Raw genomic sequence first — 17,716 nt, forward strand, 5'->3', positions numbered from 1 at the left:
CATGCAGTAAATTCAGGCAATTGGTAATGAAAGAAGAACATAGGTAACTTTTCAGAAATTACAATATTTGAAAGATAACAACAAAAATTTACGCGGTTCACTAGTCTCCACAGAAAATAACTGAGATACAAGTGATGCAGAATCGTATATTGATCGCTATTGTTATATTTAACTTCGGTCAATATATGTATATTTTAATTTGCAATAGGCAGCCAACAACAAAGCGCTTGTCCTGTGTCTCTTAGGGTACAGGACTTCGGTAGGGGGTACCTACCGAAGTCTAATTTCGGTTACAGCGGCGGCTAGATTGAGATTTAAGTTTTCCTCAAGGAGCGAACTTAGATATAGCTCGCAAAATGTACGTCTGCTTCGAAATGGAGTTCAGAGAAGAAAATGAAACACGAAAACTCCGCAAATCAGCTCCTTACAACCCGAAAAAGAAAAAAAGAAAAATGATGTATTGTCTGCTATGAACCGAGTGCCGTAGGAAAAGCTCCCCGACTTTCCTCTTCAACCCCATCCTCGCGCCCTCTCTCTCAAGAACAAATTTTAAACTGAAGTAAAATAAGTCGAAGCGACAGCAGATTTGGAGAGCAACGTGAAATGAAAGACTAAAAAGTTTAACGTTTTTGTCATAAAGAGTACAGACAAAATATTTGTACCCCACTGCCTTTATAATGTGCTTGGTAGGACGAGCTGCGACGAATTTTAAGCCAGCAAGATTATGCTGGGAGATCAAATGTAACGACGTTTACCTCTATGCCCCACTGCAGGAATCATGAAATTACTTTTTTATTGCTTTCTTTTTGTAAAGTATTTAGAATAAAATATTCACTATCTTCGAACCTGGAAAAGCATAATTGTTATTTTTACTTGCATGTGTTTATGTAAGGATATACTTATGAAGCCCATATTCTTTAACTTATCTCATTATTTTCAAGCTGATGGTAGTGCATCGAACAAAAGGGCAGCAAAAACAGACGATCTCCGGCCTGTGACGTTATACGCGTCAGTCTGCTTCGTAGAAAGGAGATAATCGCAAGGCGGAAACAAGTATGATTGAAAACGACACTGCCAGCTCCCTTTTATCACTCACATTAGGTCCTGACTATTTTGTAATAGTAATACAATTTTCTATCAAAAGCAATCTTGAAACATTGAAGTTAAAGCGTTGAATAATTTGGAATACTGTTTTCTTGGGCAGGTGTTTAAATTTATCATCGACTTAAAAATCGCAGCCTAGTTTATATAAACATTTGACAAAGGGCACGAAAAACGGGTTTATCCTATGATGCTTAATGTTTTTTGTTGCAAAGAATAATTATTCACCGTTCCTCTTTGAGCATTTACGCAGCAACACTACACGCGTTTTCTACACTCTAGAAAAAAGAGTGTCGGCTTGCACCGTTTCGTCCCATATAATGCACCTCAAAGCTGCAGTTTGATTTACAGAGCAGTGACGTCGAACAGATTGCTTCATCTTGTAAAAGGCAAAAAAGGGGGTTGGGGGGGGGGGGGGCAGGGGGCTTGATAACGGTGAGAGAAACCTCATTAAATAGTTACAGTGCGTATTGAAGACTACAGAAGAAACAAAAAACACTGAGGTTTTGCCTTAAAACCAAAAAAAAAAACAATTACCGTATTTACTCGAATGTAACGAGAGTTTTTTTTCAAATTTCCCTTACCTAATTTGGGGGTTCGCGTTATGATCGAAACGCCTCAAAATTTGCCTTGGCGGTGTCGCAGCACAGGCTCTTTAAAATGGCGACGAAAAATCTCGCGATCTTGCAATTTTGTGCTGGCAACATACACACGCTGGAAACAGCCAATCCAATCCTATTCTTGTTTGCGACTCGTTGCGCCCATGTTAGGGTTACGGGTTACCTTCACAACGCTTTTTCTTTCTGTTAGGGTCACCGTACCCATGTGCCCGTGTTGTCCGTGTTTTGTGAGCTTCTGCTACGTGCTTCCGCGACTGGACTCGAGCAAATGGCGACGCGACGAGCTCAGTACGACGCCCGCTTTAAGAGAAGTGCAATTATGATGGCTGAGGAAATCGGAAACTCTGCCGCGGCTCGACGGGTAGATGTGGCAGAATCGACTATCCGTGGGTGAAGGCTCCAGCGTGAAGTGCTCTTCAAGTGTGAACCCGGCCGAAAAGGCTTCCGCGGACCACGTTGTAGTACTTTTTAAGGTACTTTTTTCCCCTCACTTAACTCGCGTTACATTCGAGTTCTTTTTTTTTTTTTTGCGCTGTGAAAAGTCACTTTTCGCGTTACAATCGTGGTCGCGTTACATTCAAGTAAATACGGTACTTTTTTTTTATCAGTAACACATACATTAGTTATTTCAATAAGTTGTACCATTCGGCTATCGAGCCGCTCGTGAAGGTTGGTACCGTCGGTTCGACGTCAGCACGGTGACCGTCGAATTGGAGTTTTGGGGTGTTTTCTGTGGGACAAGGAATGTAAGAATATGGCCTTTTTTCTAAGGGTGTATGGTAAGATCAATATGATTGAATAATCAATGAAGATTATACAGAAAATGGGGCATAATTAAACTTTTTGAAGATCTGTGTAAAGACACAATCTTTTCGATTGACTTCTCTAACCTTAAAATCTACAACCCATTGAAACATTCTTGCGTAAGTGTATGGGGTCCTTATGAGACTTGAGATAAGCAGAGACTACTGCCAGTTCTAATAAAAAAAACAATTATTTTCAAAAAAGGCGAACCAGCGAATACTTATGCCGTGAGATTGTGGCGCTTGTTGCTTCTGTCCTCATGCTTCTGACGCCTTCTGCAGAATATCGTGATTGCCAGTTTATCCGTTTTTGCCCAATGCAGCTTTCGTCCGAATGAAGGAGGTTCTCAATACGTCCTTCGCCATCGGAGCGATGGTCAACTTGGAGCTCTTCAACCCCAGCATTGCTGTCAAGACACTCCTCAAGCGAATCGACTCGGCCAAAGAATTCAACATTGTCCTTGATGTAGCAACTGAAAGAGTGGTGGAATTCCTAGAGGCGGTGAGTGCAGTCAATATGAAATTCGTATTGCGTTAAAAATATACTAAGATGTGTATTTAGAAGAAATTACATATTTATGTTTCTCTATTTTTATAATTGTTGAATCATATGATACTCGTTAGCTTGGCCTATAGTCGTTCATTAAAACGGCCTCAGAGCGTACTTTAAAGGTTTGAGTTATAAGTTTTACATATTTGTTACCATATAGCGCCTTTCAGTGCATTTAAAAAGAAAAATTCAAGGGTTTATTGCACACAACATTGCGAAAATTATTAAAGACGCTATAATTTAAATATAATACAGTTTCTCTGATTATAATAGCGTTAGGTGACTTGGAAAGGAATATATAAAAAGAGGCATACTGAATTTATTTTTCAATCGACACAATGAGGTCAGGCTTATCAAGCGTGTTCTTCTGAAATAGCTTGACATGCTCATAGATGACCCACTTTTGTTTGCTACTTACTCACACTCACGTATATTTTATTACTACCACCGCGCCAAAAATGCCGAGCCAGGTTTTGATCGTTCATTATACTCCGTGCCTTAGTCAGATCACGGTTTGAAACCTCCGTTGCTTCGAATTCATTACCTCGCACGCGGACAACACAAATTGAAGATACACTAAAATGCTCATTCGCATTCATCGATAGAAGCGCAGAGGGTGCCTAAATATTTTCGTTCAGCTAATGAAACGGAATCGAAAAAAACAGTATGTTTTTACATTATGCGTTTTCTTTACCCACAAACAATATTTTTCTTTTCACTGGAAGATGTCATCGCATAAGCCTTGCCCTTTGCTTTGTATCACCCGCTATACTGAACTTCCTCTTTGCTTGTAACAATAAACTATTCTTAATTTTTTTTTATTAAACTCTTTAATATTAACACTTTCTGTGTAGTCTCCCTGTTTCTAATATTGTGCTCTATACCTCACCATCTGGGAGATTTTTTGTTACAGAAATATTTACACTAAACAAGACACCGAACCGATTCCTTTTTTTTTAATTTTTATCTCTTGTGTGTTTCAAGTGATAGGTTCATTTGGATGTTGTATCTTACGTTGTGGGACCAAATCCCACATGTTTTTCAAGGCTTCTACGCTCACGTTTCTTCCATGTACACCCGTGAGCAATATGAAAGCGAACAGCCCTCTTCTTGTTTTTGACGCTCCTGCAAGTTTTGGAACAAGCTCTGTTCGAGAAGAGGGCTAGAATGCAAAGTTTACACCCCCAAGCCACGTATCATTTGAGACGTTGAGAGTTAATATAGCTTTAGGGAGCCGTAAAACAGGCAAGAAACCAAGTAATGTGCTCACCTTCATATTTCCGGCGGGTGTAAAAACTTTAAAGTGGCCATCAACAATTATTATTATTATTATTATTTAAAACAAAAGATGCCTTATTGCCAGTGATAATTTATCGTTCGCATTTTCTATTTGGAAGTTATATAAAAACGTCAGATACACTTTCCACAAACAATTTTATTGATATCATGTACAATACACGATTGTTACGCAAATATGACATCGGATTTTTTTTATTTCCATTTTACTTATACCAGGTTTTACGGGCGCCAAAGTTTGCCTCCTTGTTTAGTTTCCCTAATGAGAACATTCCATGGTGCTACAAGGCTTGATGAGTTTCTCCATTAAAAAGCAAGAAAAAAATAATGTTGACCGCTTTATTTCGCTAAGACTATAACGCTATGAATAAAATGTATATGTGCTTTTTAGCAAACCCTTGTTAATACCGGAACTATCTATATTATTTCCCTGTAAGGATTTCGATTTTTTTTATATAAATCCCGATTACAACGAATAACTCGTCAGTATACAAGCTTACATAAGAGTCACTCTTTCTGGCACTCCTAGAAAAACGCGAAGAAAGCATTGTTTCAAAAAAGCAAAATAGAACCACCCTAACGAAGATAGTTCAGATCCCTCTAATAACTCTGTCAGACGGGCAGCTAGAAGGAACTTTAAGCGAAAGGGCTTTAAGATTTTCAAATGACCTTTGTGTTCTGCCGTGCCAGGCAGCGCAAGTAAACGTCATTTAGACGATGTTTACATCTATGAAAGTCTCGTAGCTAGTTCAAACGGATTAATCACGTTCTCGCAAAAAAAAGATATATATATATATATATATATATATATATCTTTTTAGAGTTTTTCTTACGCAAAAAATGTAATAAAAAAGACAAAATGATGAGCTCAGTCGAGCGATTACAACAAAGTCCACTTTAAGTCCAAGCAAAATGTTTGTTTGTTTGTTTTTTCCGGTAAATAGCGGCAACCCTTAGCATCTCCCGCTCACTTGAGTCCCAACGTTGCTCAGTGCTCCCGCTCCTTTCCGTGCTTCTGCTTCGCTTTTGTCCTGTACGGTTCGGCGTCGCGCTCGCACTTGAGCTCCATCGCACGCTTCGGAGGTCCTCCAGCCGATCCCCCCGAAGTCGTATCAGCGCCCAGGTCGCCTAAACGCTCTAATGGAAGCGCGGCGTCCCCTTGGTACCTGTGGACGCTACTCCGTCGTTCGACATATCACACGACACGAGAGTGAGACGCAAAAATATATGCACAGAAAATATTAAATATGCACAGTACAGTTAGTAATGCACTATTCGAGGATAAGAAAATGTAAAGCAGAGAAATGAAAGCGAGATAGCTAGGGTTGTAAGAAAAATCGAGAGGTGGAAAACCGAAGTGCCGAAGCGTACGATTCGACCGTCGGGACGACGAGGCCGACTAGATAGCTGGGGCCGTGAGTACTTACAACTATTAGTAGAGCGAGGTCTGAACATACGTGAAACACTCTCTTTTTCAATATTAAAAATACAAAAAAAAGCATTGACTTCAAATATCAGTAGAATATTTTATTTCACTTGGCTTACCTAGCGTAGACCGCTGCTGACGAGAGTACACATTTAGCAGCCGTAAAGTAGTTGCTGGAGCTCAGGTTCACGAAAAGTACCTTTACGCTCAGTGCCATTTGAGTTTCCGTGTAGGACTGCTTAAATAACATTTACACTAAAGGTCCTTTGGCGTAAAGGTCCCCTTAGGTGCCCGTCTCCAGGCGGGAAAGGTAGACAGAAAATCCAGGTGGGAATGAAAGACAAAAACTATATTGTCTCAATAATTCCTGTAAAAGCGACGAAAAGTAGCGAGTTTCGCAAATGGAAAGCGACGTGATTTAATGATTAAAAGCTTACCGGTAACCTTAAGACATATTATGCTTTACGCCAATCAGCACTCCAAGTAGCACACTTCCTCGACCCCACACTCTAAGAAAAGCCCGTGCGTCTACTTTCCCACAGAATACTCGGAGAGCCGATCACCGCAATTAACGGAGGCAGCTCAGCGAATGACGATGCCGGAACATACGTTCAGATTAAAAAACGCGGTCTGAGTTGTGACATTAAGCAATGCAAGCATGACGTTTTGCATTGCTTAATGCCACAACTGAGACCGTGTTTTTTGGTCTAAGCATATGTTTCGGCACCGTTATTCGCTGAGCTGCCTCCGTAAACTGCGGTGACTGGCTTTCCGAGTGTTCTGTGGGAAAGTAGACCCACGGGACTTTTTTACAGTGCAGGCTGGGCCAGACTGGCGCGGGCTAGAGCCAACTTGGCTCAAGCCTGTCGCAAGCTTGCGCCAAACTGGCCCGAGTATGAGCCGGGGAAGTGTGTATTGGTAGAAAAATATTTAATCTAGAAATACTTCTGACATATGTATATCAGAGTTAAAATTTTACTTCCTTCCAACCCGCCCAACCCCCCAAAAAATAAATAAAATAATAATAACTGAAACGCGTATATGTATTCGAAATGCGCTATAAGGTGGATTGACAGCTGTGAGATGCAGCCGACGGTACCAGCTAAGGGACCAATCAAAGAGCGTCAAAGCGAAACAAACTGGGCCTTATCTGTCGATCATTGGTTCAGCGATGAAAGTACACTTAAAGAAACATGGCGAGCACCACGATGGGTCGCCTTTCACGCTGTCTGATCGGTCGCATCAGCTCGGAGCGTGAGCTACGTCTGAACTTAAGGCGAAGCAAAGTATAGCTATTGGACGAAAGCAGTTTATTTGAAATTCATTGCTTATTTATCGTGAGGCCAATTGTACAAATAATGTTTATTGAACTGCTAGGCACATTATATATGGTTGTCATCGTTTTTCTGTTGCAATTGGACTTCATTGGCGTTCCTTTTCTTTTCTGACTTTTTTATTTAAATTGGTGTCGAGGTTTTTGAAATATTACGACAAAGGTTTTGCACATGTTTGTGTGTTGCTAAAAAGCAAATAACATTTGTTTTTGTCTTTGTTTCCTTGTGGGGTTATGAGAGCTGTTCACGGGGTGTGTTCAAAATCAGTACCCTAAGTCAATAAACAAGCGAAACCCACGCCGTGGCTAAATTGATTTAGGCTACAAATTCACTTAATGTAAATATTTCTATCCTCACTAAGAAATATGTATTTTCAGGCTTCAGAAATCGGAATGATGACAGAGTATTACAACTATGTTATTACATCTTTGGTAAGTATATTTGTTTATCTTATAATCATTACGATTTTACAACTCCGAATCCCGGACAAATGTTCACCGGACAGAAGCTCACCAGAAAAAAGCTCGCCGGACAAAATCTCACCCATTTTTTTTAGACCCGGGCAAAAGCTCACCATGCGAAAATGCCATGTTGGTCCTAACACGAGTGCGAACAGCTTAGGTGCGTGCGTGCGTCACTAAGTGCAATGATAAATTAAATCTGTCATGCGCATGGTTTCTTTATTAGATTGGAAACAAGTTTATTTATCGATTGGTTAAAAGCGAATGCAGTTCCTTACTTGCTCCAGCAGTCTCGGTAAATCTGGTTGTACCTGGAACCACTCGAGAACATTTTTTCAGACGATTATGCAGGCGCAGGGTGGTTTTTCGCACCCGCTTCTCTGGGAGTTCACCTCTACATGCTTGCATCAATGCCGTGGCAACGAACGCCTGATTTTCCTGTAGACATTCAATCAGCCTCTAGACGCTTAAATAGGCGTCGCCGACATATATTTGGAACCTGGTATTCTATCCTTCGCAGGTGTAGTTCGTCCAGTTTTTATCTTGAAGAGTGGCGTCGTACATATTCCACCATTCCGGGGGAAACTCCGGTCGTCGTCGTCGCGCAGTCTGGCAAAGAAACAAAATCGCACTCGGTGCCGCCAAAAAAAAAAAAAAAAGACCAGAAGCATATCGGAAAGGGCCGTTGACAGACGTGCAATCAAACTAGTTCAGCAGTTCGCCGCTGTGACCAGTAGACTTTTCCCTGATGTAGGCTAGTCCTTCGGGCACAAGCTGTGGTGGAAGGGGCGCCAGCCCCATCCGAAATCCCGCACAGCTTTCTAAGTTCGTCATCTGTCTTGCACTTGTCCAAAAAACCAAACTTCGGTTCTTTAAAAATATTTTTAAATATTCACAACTCAATGGTTTTTATATTACAGTTTTCCTTCAGTTTCCCTTTCACATAAACCTGAGATGATTCTTGATTTAAAATACACTTACGACGCTCATTGACAGAAAGAATTTAGTTTTCCTTGCCATTCACTTCAAATATTACCCTGAACTCCAAGAAAGCCAACGCAGTAGTAAGGAAGAGACATTGTGCCTATCCTTTATGCGCGCGTTTAGCGTGACATAAGCACAATGAAAAAGCGAGGTCACCGAAGGCTGACTTCGCATCTTCGGTCAGTCACTCTTCGGGTTAAAAAACCTCGGTTCACGAAGGTTCACGAAGGTGGGGCAGAAGAGTGCTCCGGCATACCTTGAGTCAAGCAAGCTTGGTCTTATCAGCTCCACTCAGTTCAGTGACCTAAATTTTGGTCCCAAATCGCTGCTTCCCTGCCTGTTATGGTTTCTCTGTCGATACCTTTCGATGGGATCGGATGCCAGTTCTCCTAAAAATGGAGCAATGTCCATCGCGTCCGCACTTTATCCCAACCTGTGTTTCGCCCGGGTAGCAAGAAAAAAAAAAGAGGTGAGCTTTTGTCTGTGTCTGTGAAAAAAACGGGTGAGCTTTTGTCCGGTTCCCTACATCTTCACACCCTCATAACAGCAATTACTCGCCTTTGATTATATATAATTGGCGTCCCAAGGAATGTTGTAGTGCTAATAATGCTCTAATGGCTCCCAAAACTCTACCGCCATAAAAAGGGCTATGAATATAGCAGACAAAAAGAAAACGTCATTATCAAGAAGTTTGAAAGCATTTGCCGTTGCCTTTTATTCCGCAGTGCGATGTCGTAATCGGAGATAAAGTAAAATGCAGGAGTACTAATATTGGTCAAGATACCACCCAAAGTGCCTCCCTCTATGCATCGGCGTCCATATGGATAAAACACTCTTTCCGTGCATTATCTCAGGAACACTCATATTATGGCGCATCCATTCCGTCCTGAAGCACTCGTATAATACTGGGCTGTTGTTCCCCATATTCTGGTCACGGAGCTCGTTCCTTTTCGCCTTTGGCTTTTGTGAAAACCCATTACGCGCAAGCTGCGCACAACAGACGGACTAGGCGAGCGAGAGAGTAAAGTACATAAAATATGGTTAGGTGATCCCATATACCAACGAACACAAATAAACTGCAAGTTCAGTTGAGTGCGTTTTGTTTTTAATTTCTTTTGGTGGATGGGCTGAACAAACGGGGGGCTAAAAAGAAAAGTTGTGTCGCACACAGGACACGCACACCTTGGACGTGAGCAAGTTTAAAAATACGCTGGCCAACGTGTCAGCCCTGCGGCTCGTTGATCTGGAGAAATGGGACATGAAGAGGCTGCTTCACGATTGGACGAATTCCGAGCTGCGGTTTGGTCGGAAGGCCCTCGAACTCACGGCACTTAAGGTAAGTGAATTAAAGCAGAGCAGCAGGTCACGGATAACCGTTTGGCGCAAAGAATTTTTTATTGTGTGGACGATTATTCGACGACAATTCAATGTATACGACTTCTATACTTCGTTTCACCTTAGGTAATAGCGCGGCCGATGTTATGAGCCGAAGGGCCAATCAAACAGAGCAAAAAGCGAAACGTCATAGCGTGCTCTCTGAGCTTGATAAGACAAGCCGGCGGAGGAGCACGCATAGAGAGACGGCGAATACCGGCTCCTCCTATCAACTGCAGAGAGCACGCCATGACGTTGTGCCTCTTTCGCTAATTGATTGGCCCTTCGGCTCATAACATAAGTCGCGCTCGGACCTAAAGTGAAACGAAGTAAACTACCGGCGTCTATGTGTTGTCGGTACTAGACGGTTGGATGTTGTCGATGCATTACAAATTTGGGAATGAAGAACACGACTCCAAATGGAAGCGAAAGCGAAAGTTTCACGCTCAGACCCCAATTGATTCTTAATGCTCTGGAAATACATAGAATTCAAGCGCACAGCCTAGAGGTCTTACTTAATTCTCGGAGACTTACATAATCTGACTAAAGACAGTACACTCTAAAAAAAGCCCGTGCGTCCGCTTTCCCGCACAACACTCGGAGAGCCAGTAACCGTAACTTACGGAGACAGCTGAGCGAATGACAATGCCGAAACTTATGTTTAGACCAAAAAACGCAGTCTGAGTTGTGACATTAAGCAATGCAAGCGTGACGTTTTGCATTGCTTATTGTCACAACTCATACTGCGTTTTTTTGGTCTAAACATATGTTTCGGCAATGTCATTCGCTGAGCTGCCTCCGTAAGTTGCGGTGATTGGCTCTCCGAGCTTTGTGCGTGAAAGTAGACGCACAAACTTTTTTTAGAGTTTATATGGCTACAAATAAAATAAGAAGCGCCAAATTCCATAAAGTCATTTGATGAGTGTGAAATCTACAGTACTTGTAATAAATAAGCCTTCGCGTCATACTGTGCTTCCTGGAGGCCCTAAGACATATCGGAGGCACTTCACCGTTTCTTTGTGGAGACGAAAAAAAAATAGTATGCAAGAAGTGAAGAATCATATGCCTATTTACTGCAATCTCCTCCAATAGGAAAGACCCACTCGGAGCGTGCGGCCGAGACAATGGATTATGGGGGCGGAGGTTGCGCAGTTGTGAGCTTCATATCGCTCCGATTTGAACGAAACTCGAGAACGCAGCGAAACTCAATTGGCGCGCACAGGCGAAGTGCCTTCCCTTCCCTCCTAGAAAAGTGGGATTGGCCAAAGTATTAGCAGCGCTCCCACCAGACACCGTATACCAACCACGCGTTCTGAGTGGTTCTATATTATTGGCGGAGGCCGCAAATGATCGAAAGCACACAAGTGACGGCATCTAAATCAGGTATAGGTTATCGTAATGTGAATATTCAGTTTCTGTCAATAACCGCCTTTTTAGAGCCATTTTCTGAAAGGACGGAAGGCAAAGGTGCGATAACTTGGCAATTTGCACCACCTCACCACCCTTAACAAATGTTTCTAGCAAAGTGCGTCTGTAGATATTTGGAGCAAACAATAAATGATCATGTGCGCAGGGTCTATCGAAGTCTGGAACGAGGTAGTAGTAGCACATCCCAAACGTCCCTGCACAGTGCGTTTGAAGTGGAGTAATATGTTTACGAACAATAAAGAAGCTGCGATGCCGCTAGCGATGTACCCGAAACGTTTGGACAAGATTACATAAAATTGTACAAAAAATATTAAACAAAGCGAAAAATCAAATGTTTGTCTAAAAAGAAACTTGCTTTGTCTAGCGACGCAATATTAAGCTGCTAAATCTAAAATTGATTGCGTCTCGGTTCGGAAATACCTGGCAGAATCTGCTTCGCACTTTATGAAGTCCTTAAAGGTCGTCAAAACATAAATTCAGCCGGCATTTTTCAAGATGTAATGGAACACTCGATTTAAAAGATTAAAACGAACATGTATGCTAAACTCTATAGATATAATCTTTAAAAAATCAATCTTGAAGCCAGGGATAGCGAAGAGGAGCAAAGTGGAAAACGATCGAGTGTAAAGATATTTCCAACGAGAAAAATGAGAGGGTGGGACTCAGTTAAAAAAAACGACGTTTTAGCGAACGCCGACTTTCCATTGAATGACATTTTTGCGAATGGTCAGCCGTCGCGAAGTGGCGTTTACGTGTGGGCTAAGTCGGTTGAATACACAGTATAGCCTGGCCTAGTACTTATGTCTTCATTTCGAAATAGCGCGAATGTTCCACAACGGAGGAAAGAAGCGGACAACATAAGTGCTGACTAACAACTGAGGGGTTATGCTGGATAAACCGGGAAAAAATCATATGAAAACATATTAATGATTTATCATGATGGATTAGCGCCTCCGCATCACAGAAATCGAATGCTGTCAGTTATACCATTCCATAAGCGACCTTCTCCGATCTAAAAGTCATATCTCATTGTCAAGACATGTTAAGGAAGCCCGACTAACGCAGGTTGGGCATCCCTTCTTTATTCTGTGAGCCTCTACAATTTCGCGAGTCTTTTGGTCTCCATCTATATGAAACACGATGGCACTTTGTAGTAAATGTGCACATGCGCAGTCACTGCAGGGCAATGCCAAATGAGAGCACGTGGTTCCTGTTAATGAAATATGGTGCTCTCGGAGGCGAATGTTGAGGCATCTCCTCGTTAGCTCGATGTACAGCTTCCCCTGATATACGACGCCCTTTTTGAATAGTATACCTGGTATACGACGCCCTTGTTGCATGGTATACCTGGTATACGACGCACTTTTTGCATGGTACGAACTCTATGTGGTGTTTGATGCCGCATCCGCTCTCCCCCTGTCTTTACTTTATGTTGGCGCGTTTTTCCACAGCGGGCCTATTCCCCTGAAATTATTACGTGCCGTAGACACTACATCTATCCCATATTTTGAGGGTGCTCGCTTACAGAACCGTGCGACATGCGGCGCACGTAAGTGGTCACTATCACATATTTCGTTACTTTTTTCGTAATTTGCCGGCGCCTCCCCTTTATTACTTTTTGCTATTGTTTCCGCGGCAGAGGCGATTACCGACTCTGGGTAACCGGCATCTTTTCGGTCTCCCGATCTGAGCAGACAGGCTTCTTTCCACACCGGGGAAGCAAGACGTTTTTACCGTCGAGGAGATACTTGACTCAGCAATATCTTTTTTGACGAGCTTTGATTGCCCCGATTTAAAATGAAACAAAGCTTTTGCGGTTCTGGGATGATGCCACAAACACACGTGTCTTTTGCTCATGCCTAAATCGCAGAGATCCAAAAACTGGTTTGTCTGGTCCTGGGAAGTCTCAAATGTGAACCGCAAGCCCAAACCTTGCTCCTTGAAAGCGTTGAGCGCCAAATCTAAGGTCGGACTAAAGCTCCTTTTGTCTACGGAAACCAAATACTCGTCTTCAAGCGTATCTGAATATGTTCTTAGCGGGCACATTCACCAAACTCTCTAGTGCGCCGTCAACTTTCGCAAGGAAGGTGTCAATCAAACAGGTGCTACCCTAGGCCCTATGGAAGCCCGTGACAATTGTAGAAGCACCTTGTTGTGCCACCCGATAAAGGTATACCTCAAATAAAATGAAAACACTCCGAGGAATCTTTTAACAAAAATTCCGCATTGAGACCTGAACAGAATTTCGTCGTTGAGATCCAAAATCATCTTTTTACGCTAAGCATAAGCTCACCATGGTGCATTAAATACTAAGTGTCTGCAACGTCGACAATAAACGCAATACAGCCACACATATTACGATCGGTAAGGTATGAAGTAACGGCCATGGAACTAAGCACACTGAAAGGGTCTTCGACAGGCAACGTGTCCAAGTGCTTCTTGAATAGCCCAGAAACCACATATAGCTAGGTGCCGAGCTCTGACTAAATGGTCCGGAACGGAATTCCTGCCTTATGTGTCTTGGCTGCGAAGAAAACCTCCAGGGTAAGATTCCTCTCCTTAACCCCCGCACACACCTTCCTTAGGCTCAGTCTATCCAATAACACCGCGGCTCTTTATTTTACTTACGTAGACGATTATCTGGTTTTCGTGAGCAAAAAGGACATTACTCTGACCCTTGATTTGGTGCTCAACGTGTTCAGGAAACAAGGTTTGGGCTTGCGGTTCACATTTGAGACCTCTAAGGACCAGGCGATCCAGTTTTAGAGCGTAGCTCTTAGGCGCCTGTTTCCGGGTTGAGCGGCGTCGGCGTAACAGAGCGAGTTGCTTTTTTGGATGTCACAGTTTCCCCGTTAAATTTAGCGGGGAAACTGAATGAATAGGGAATTGTAGTAGACCGTTTTTCTCCTCCGCTACGGTATGCCCGAAGAAAACGCCGCAGCTGCGCATGCGCGCCGCCCGCCTTGTCTGCATAGTTCAAGGTCTTGTGGCGGATTACGGAGCGCTATCCGGGTGCTTAGCGGGCTGCGGAAGCGGTCTACTACAATTCCCCATTGCTGAGTTTACGTGACGTCGATTTCCCACAGAAATATGTGGGGAAACTTAATCCGGTTAAATTTAGCAGGAACATTTTCGCTACATTTCCCGCTAAATGGGAGGGGAGGAGGAGAGGATCAGGAGACGCTACGGAGGGGGAGGAGGGGCATACCCCCCCCCCCTTTGTACCCTCCTCTCCTCCTCAATATGAGCTGCGCTCTAATTTCGCATTGCAAAGACTTGTAAACGTCTTTCATATTTTGTTTTTAAATCTCTGCGGTGACGGGAACAAAAGGCACGCTTGTTGGTGGCGTTTTCCCCGAACCTCGAAAACTCTCCTTCAGTTTAGATCGGAACACAAAAAGCTCCTCCAAAAGATATTGCTGACTCATATATCCGTTCGACGGTTAAAAAGTCCTGCTTTCAAGGTGTGGAAAGAAGCCTTTCCGCCCAGGTCTGGAGATTAAAAAGACGATGGTTACCCGGAGTCGGCGATCACCCCTGCCGCAAAAACAATTGCAAAAAGTATTAAAGGGGAGGCGCGGGGCCAAGTAACGAAAAAAGTAAGGAAGTATGCTACACTCATCCGTTACATGCACGGAATGCCGCACGGTTTTAAAAGAGCATCCTGAATATATGGGGTAGGTGTAGTCTTTTCGGCACGTAAAAAGTTAAGCGGAATATGCTCCGCTTTGAAAAACGCACTAGCACAAAAGAAAGACAGGGGAAAGCGGACGCGGCATCAAACACCGCATCGAGTTCATACCATGCAAAAAAGGCTGTCATATACCAGATCGCCCTCCCGTGCGCGAAGGTGTACATCGAGCAAACGGGGATATGTTTCAACAATCGCCTCCACGAGCACCGTAGTTCGCTAACAAGGACCACGTCCTCTCATTTGGCATAGTATTGCCGTCACTGTGCATGTACACATTAACTAGAAAGTGTCTCGCGATATTGTAGAGGCTTAGAGAAAGACAAGGTAAGGGCCATCCTGTGTGAGCGAGGCTTCCTTGGCATCGCTAGACATTGAGATAGAAGTTTTAGATAGGGGTAGATAGCCCATGGAATTGTATACCTGAAAGCACCCAATTTCAGTGATGCGCAGCGCCTTTTCATCATGATTAGAGAATAATGTGTTTTCAAATGTTGTTTCGCGGTTTGTTCAGAATAAACCCTGCGCTGTCAGTGAGCGCTCGTATCGTCCACTTCTCACTTCCGCCGTGTAACCTTCGCGCTTTTTCAAGATGAACCTAAGTGGGTCAATGAGCCGCCGCAGACGGCCGCCGCGAAGCGCCGTGAACGCAGCGGGGGAGGGGGGGGGGGGGGGGGAGATAATTCGCGGCCCTGTTATTTGCTGAAATGGCGCTGTTCGCTAAAATGTCATCCGCTCACGTGATATGGACCCGAAATAAGAATAGCATAAAGATATAATGGTGAAATGGTGAGAGGCACGTAAAGAGCAACATTTGGAGCGTTAGAAGTTGTGCCACTTAACAGCAAGCTTCCTGAAAAACAGTTCAGTACATTCCCTTATGTGTTGTCGTTGAAAGGATATAAAATTTTAAACATCCGTAAAGAGAAAGGCAGTCGCTCATAGGGGTATTCAAAACTGCTTTCAATGCCTCAAAATATGGTTGTCACGAGAGATGTGCTTAGAGCCTTTTCGGAATCATTTTCACCTAGATACTATATGTGATAGCTTGTAAAACGTACTGATCATATTACTGCAAGGTCGGTTGTTAACAAGTATAGGCAAACACACTTACTCTTCTTCTTTCTCTATTTCATTCAACCTACCCAGACAGAACTCGCGTTGCTCTTTGATGCGGCGATGCTCTTTGCTCGGGCCCTGCATGACATGGAACATATAGAGAACTTTGAATTGAAGTCTTTTAACTGCGACATTCCTGCCAACTGGACCAATGGCGAAGCTCTTCTGCAACGAATGAAAACGGTAAGGTTTTCTAATGACGTGCCATAAAGGCTTGCCCACATAGGACGTATTCTCGCCTTATTTACGCGCCTTTCCCGGGGCGTAATCACGGCATTAGGTGGGCGCTTTGTTTTTGTATTTCTTTTCTCAAAAGGGAAAAGAAGGTTGACGAACTACACAGCGCAGTTTTCGTGGGCGTCTCTTCGGCGTTTGGTGCAATGTAACCCGACTCTCACTTTTCACGAAAGGAGTCATAATGTAGATGGGCTGCTACATTTGCGCGTTCCCAAAGGAAAATAAATAACTCAACCACAAAAAATATAGATAATAACACTTCTCTAAAAAATGTGCTTTGCAAAAGCCAAGTTGCCAGCAAGTTCCGCAGGAGGGCAGCCGCCATCTCTGCGCAAAACCATTAGTTTTTATGTACTGTAAACGACTAAATTTTCGCGAGGACCTAATTTTCGCCAATTTCGCGAACCCCCTACGATTCGCGAAAAATACGCCCCGCGAACAATTCGGGCAATATGTGAATACACTCGATTCGCGAAAATTAGAAACCGCGAATAATTCCAAACTTTCAGCTTTCGCCCGATTCGCAAAAATTTGAGCCCGAGAAAATTAAGTCGTTTACAGTATATATTTTTTACGCATCGCGCGCGGTATAGATGCTTCTTTCTTCTGTATTAGTCGTTGATCGCTCGTATCAGATGGATATGCAGATTATGTGCAGTTCACCGATAAACCGTCGAACGCGTCAAGCGAAAGGCTGCATCCGGCAGCCAAGTGAATCCCGGAGAAAAGCTCACCGGAGAGAAGCTTACCGGAGGAAAGCTCACCGGAGAAAAGCTCTCCGGAGAAAAGCTCACCGCAAAACCGGCGGATGCGGAGAAAAGCTCACCGATCTTTTTCTTCTGTTCATACGGAGGCTACTGGATCATGCATAACATAAATCAATCCATTATTATAAAAAATTATCAGCTTTATAAAGAAGAAAATGTCCACTTTTATAATATTTGTTAAGCTTATCGGATATATTTCTCCCAAACTAATATTTGCGGGCGAGTGTTTTTCGTGGTTTGCTCTCAATGTATCGAAAGCCTAACTAACAACTGTATGAATCTGGAGAACAGGAAAAAGTTCGAAAACTTAATAATGTCGGCCTAAAACCTAAAAAAAAGCAAAACGGTAAATGCCAGAAATCACAAATGTGCATGCGCAACAACGCGGTGCCAGAAAATCTCTGTGAAGCTTTTGTTAAGCTTAGAAAACAGGACAGAACGGTCACTGGGATATTGAGGTTTCTTTCTCCCACGGACATTCACGTTTTCAAGCCGTTCGTGCTGTTGTTTCCACAGGTTGCCTCT

General features: G+C 43.1%; 1 protein-coding gene across 3 annotated transcripts in view; it reads left to right on the top strand.

The window, feature by feature from the left end:
• LOC8041750 (glutamate receptor ionotropic, kainate 2) overlaps positions 1–17,716 on the top strand; it is a 398,324-nt gene that overhangs the window by 247,736 nt on the left and 132,872 nt on the right. For 2 of the 3 annotated variants that reach the window (XM_040215999.3, XM_040216000.3), the window contains exons 4-7: positions 2,848–3,026; positions 7,508–7,561; positions 9,747–9,911; positions 16,218–16,370. In XM_040215999.3, the coding sequence (XP_040071933.1) occupies positions 2,848–3,026; positions 7,508–7,561; positions 9,747–9,911; positions 16,218–16,370 (551 nt within the window). The remainder of the gene's footprint in view (positions 1–2,847; positions 3,027–7,507; positions 7,562–9,746; positions 9,912–16,217; positions 16,371–17,716) is intronic. The other variant, XM_040216001.3, reaches the window with a different exon arrangement.

Source organism: Ixodes scapularis, unplaced genomic scaffold (genome assembly GCF_016920785.2).
Source record: "Ixodes scapularis isolate PalLabHiFi unplaced genomic scaffold, ASM1692078v2 PGA_scaffold2__306_contigs__length_199485367, whole genome shotgun sequence".
Classification (NCBI taxonomy): domain Eukaryota; kingdom Metazoa; phylum Arthropoda; class Arachnida; order Ixodida; family Ixodidae; genus Ixodes; species Ixodes scapularis.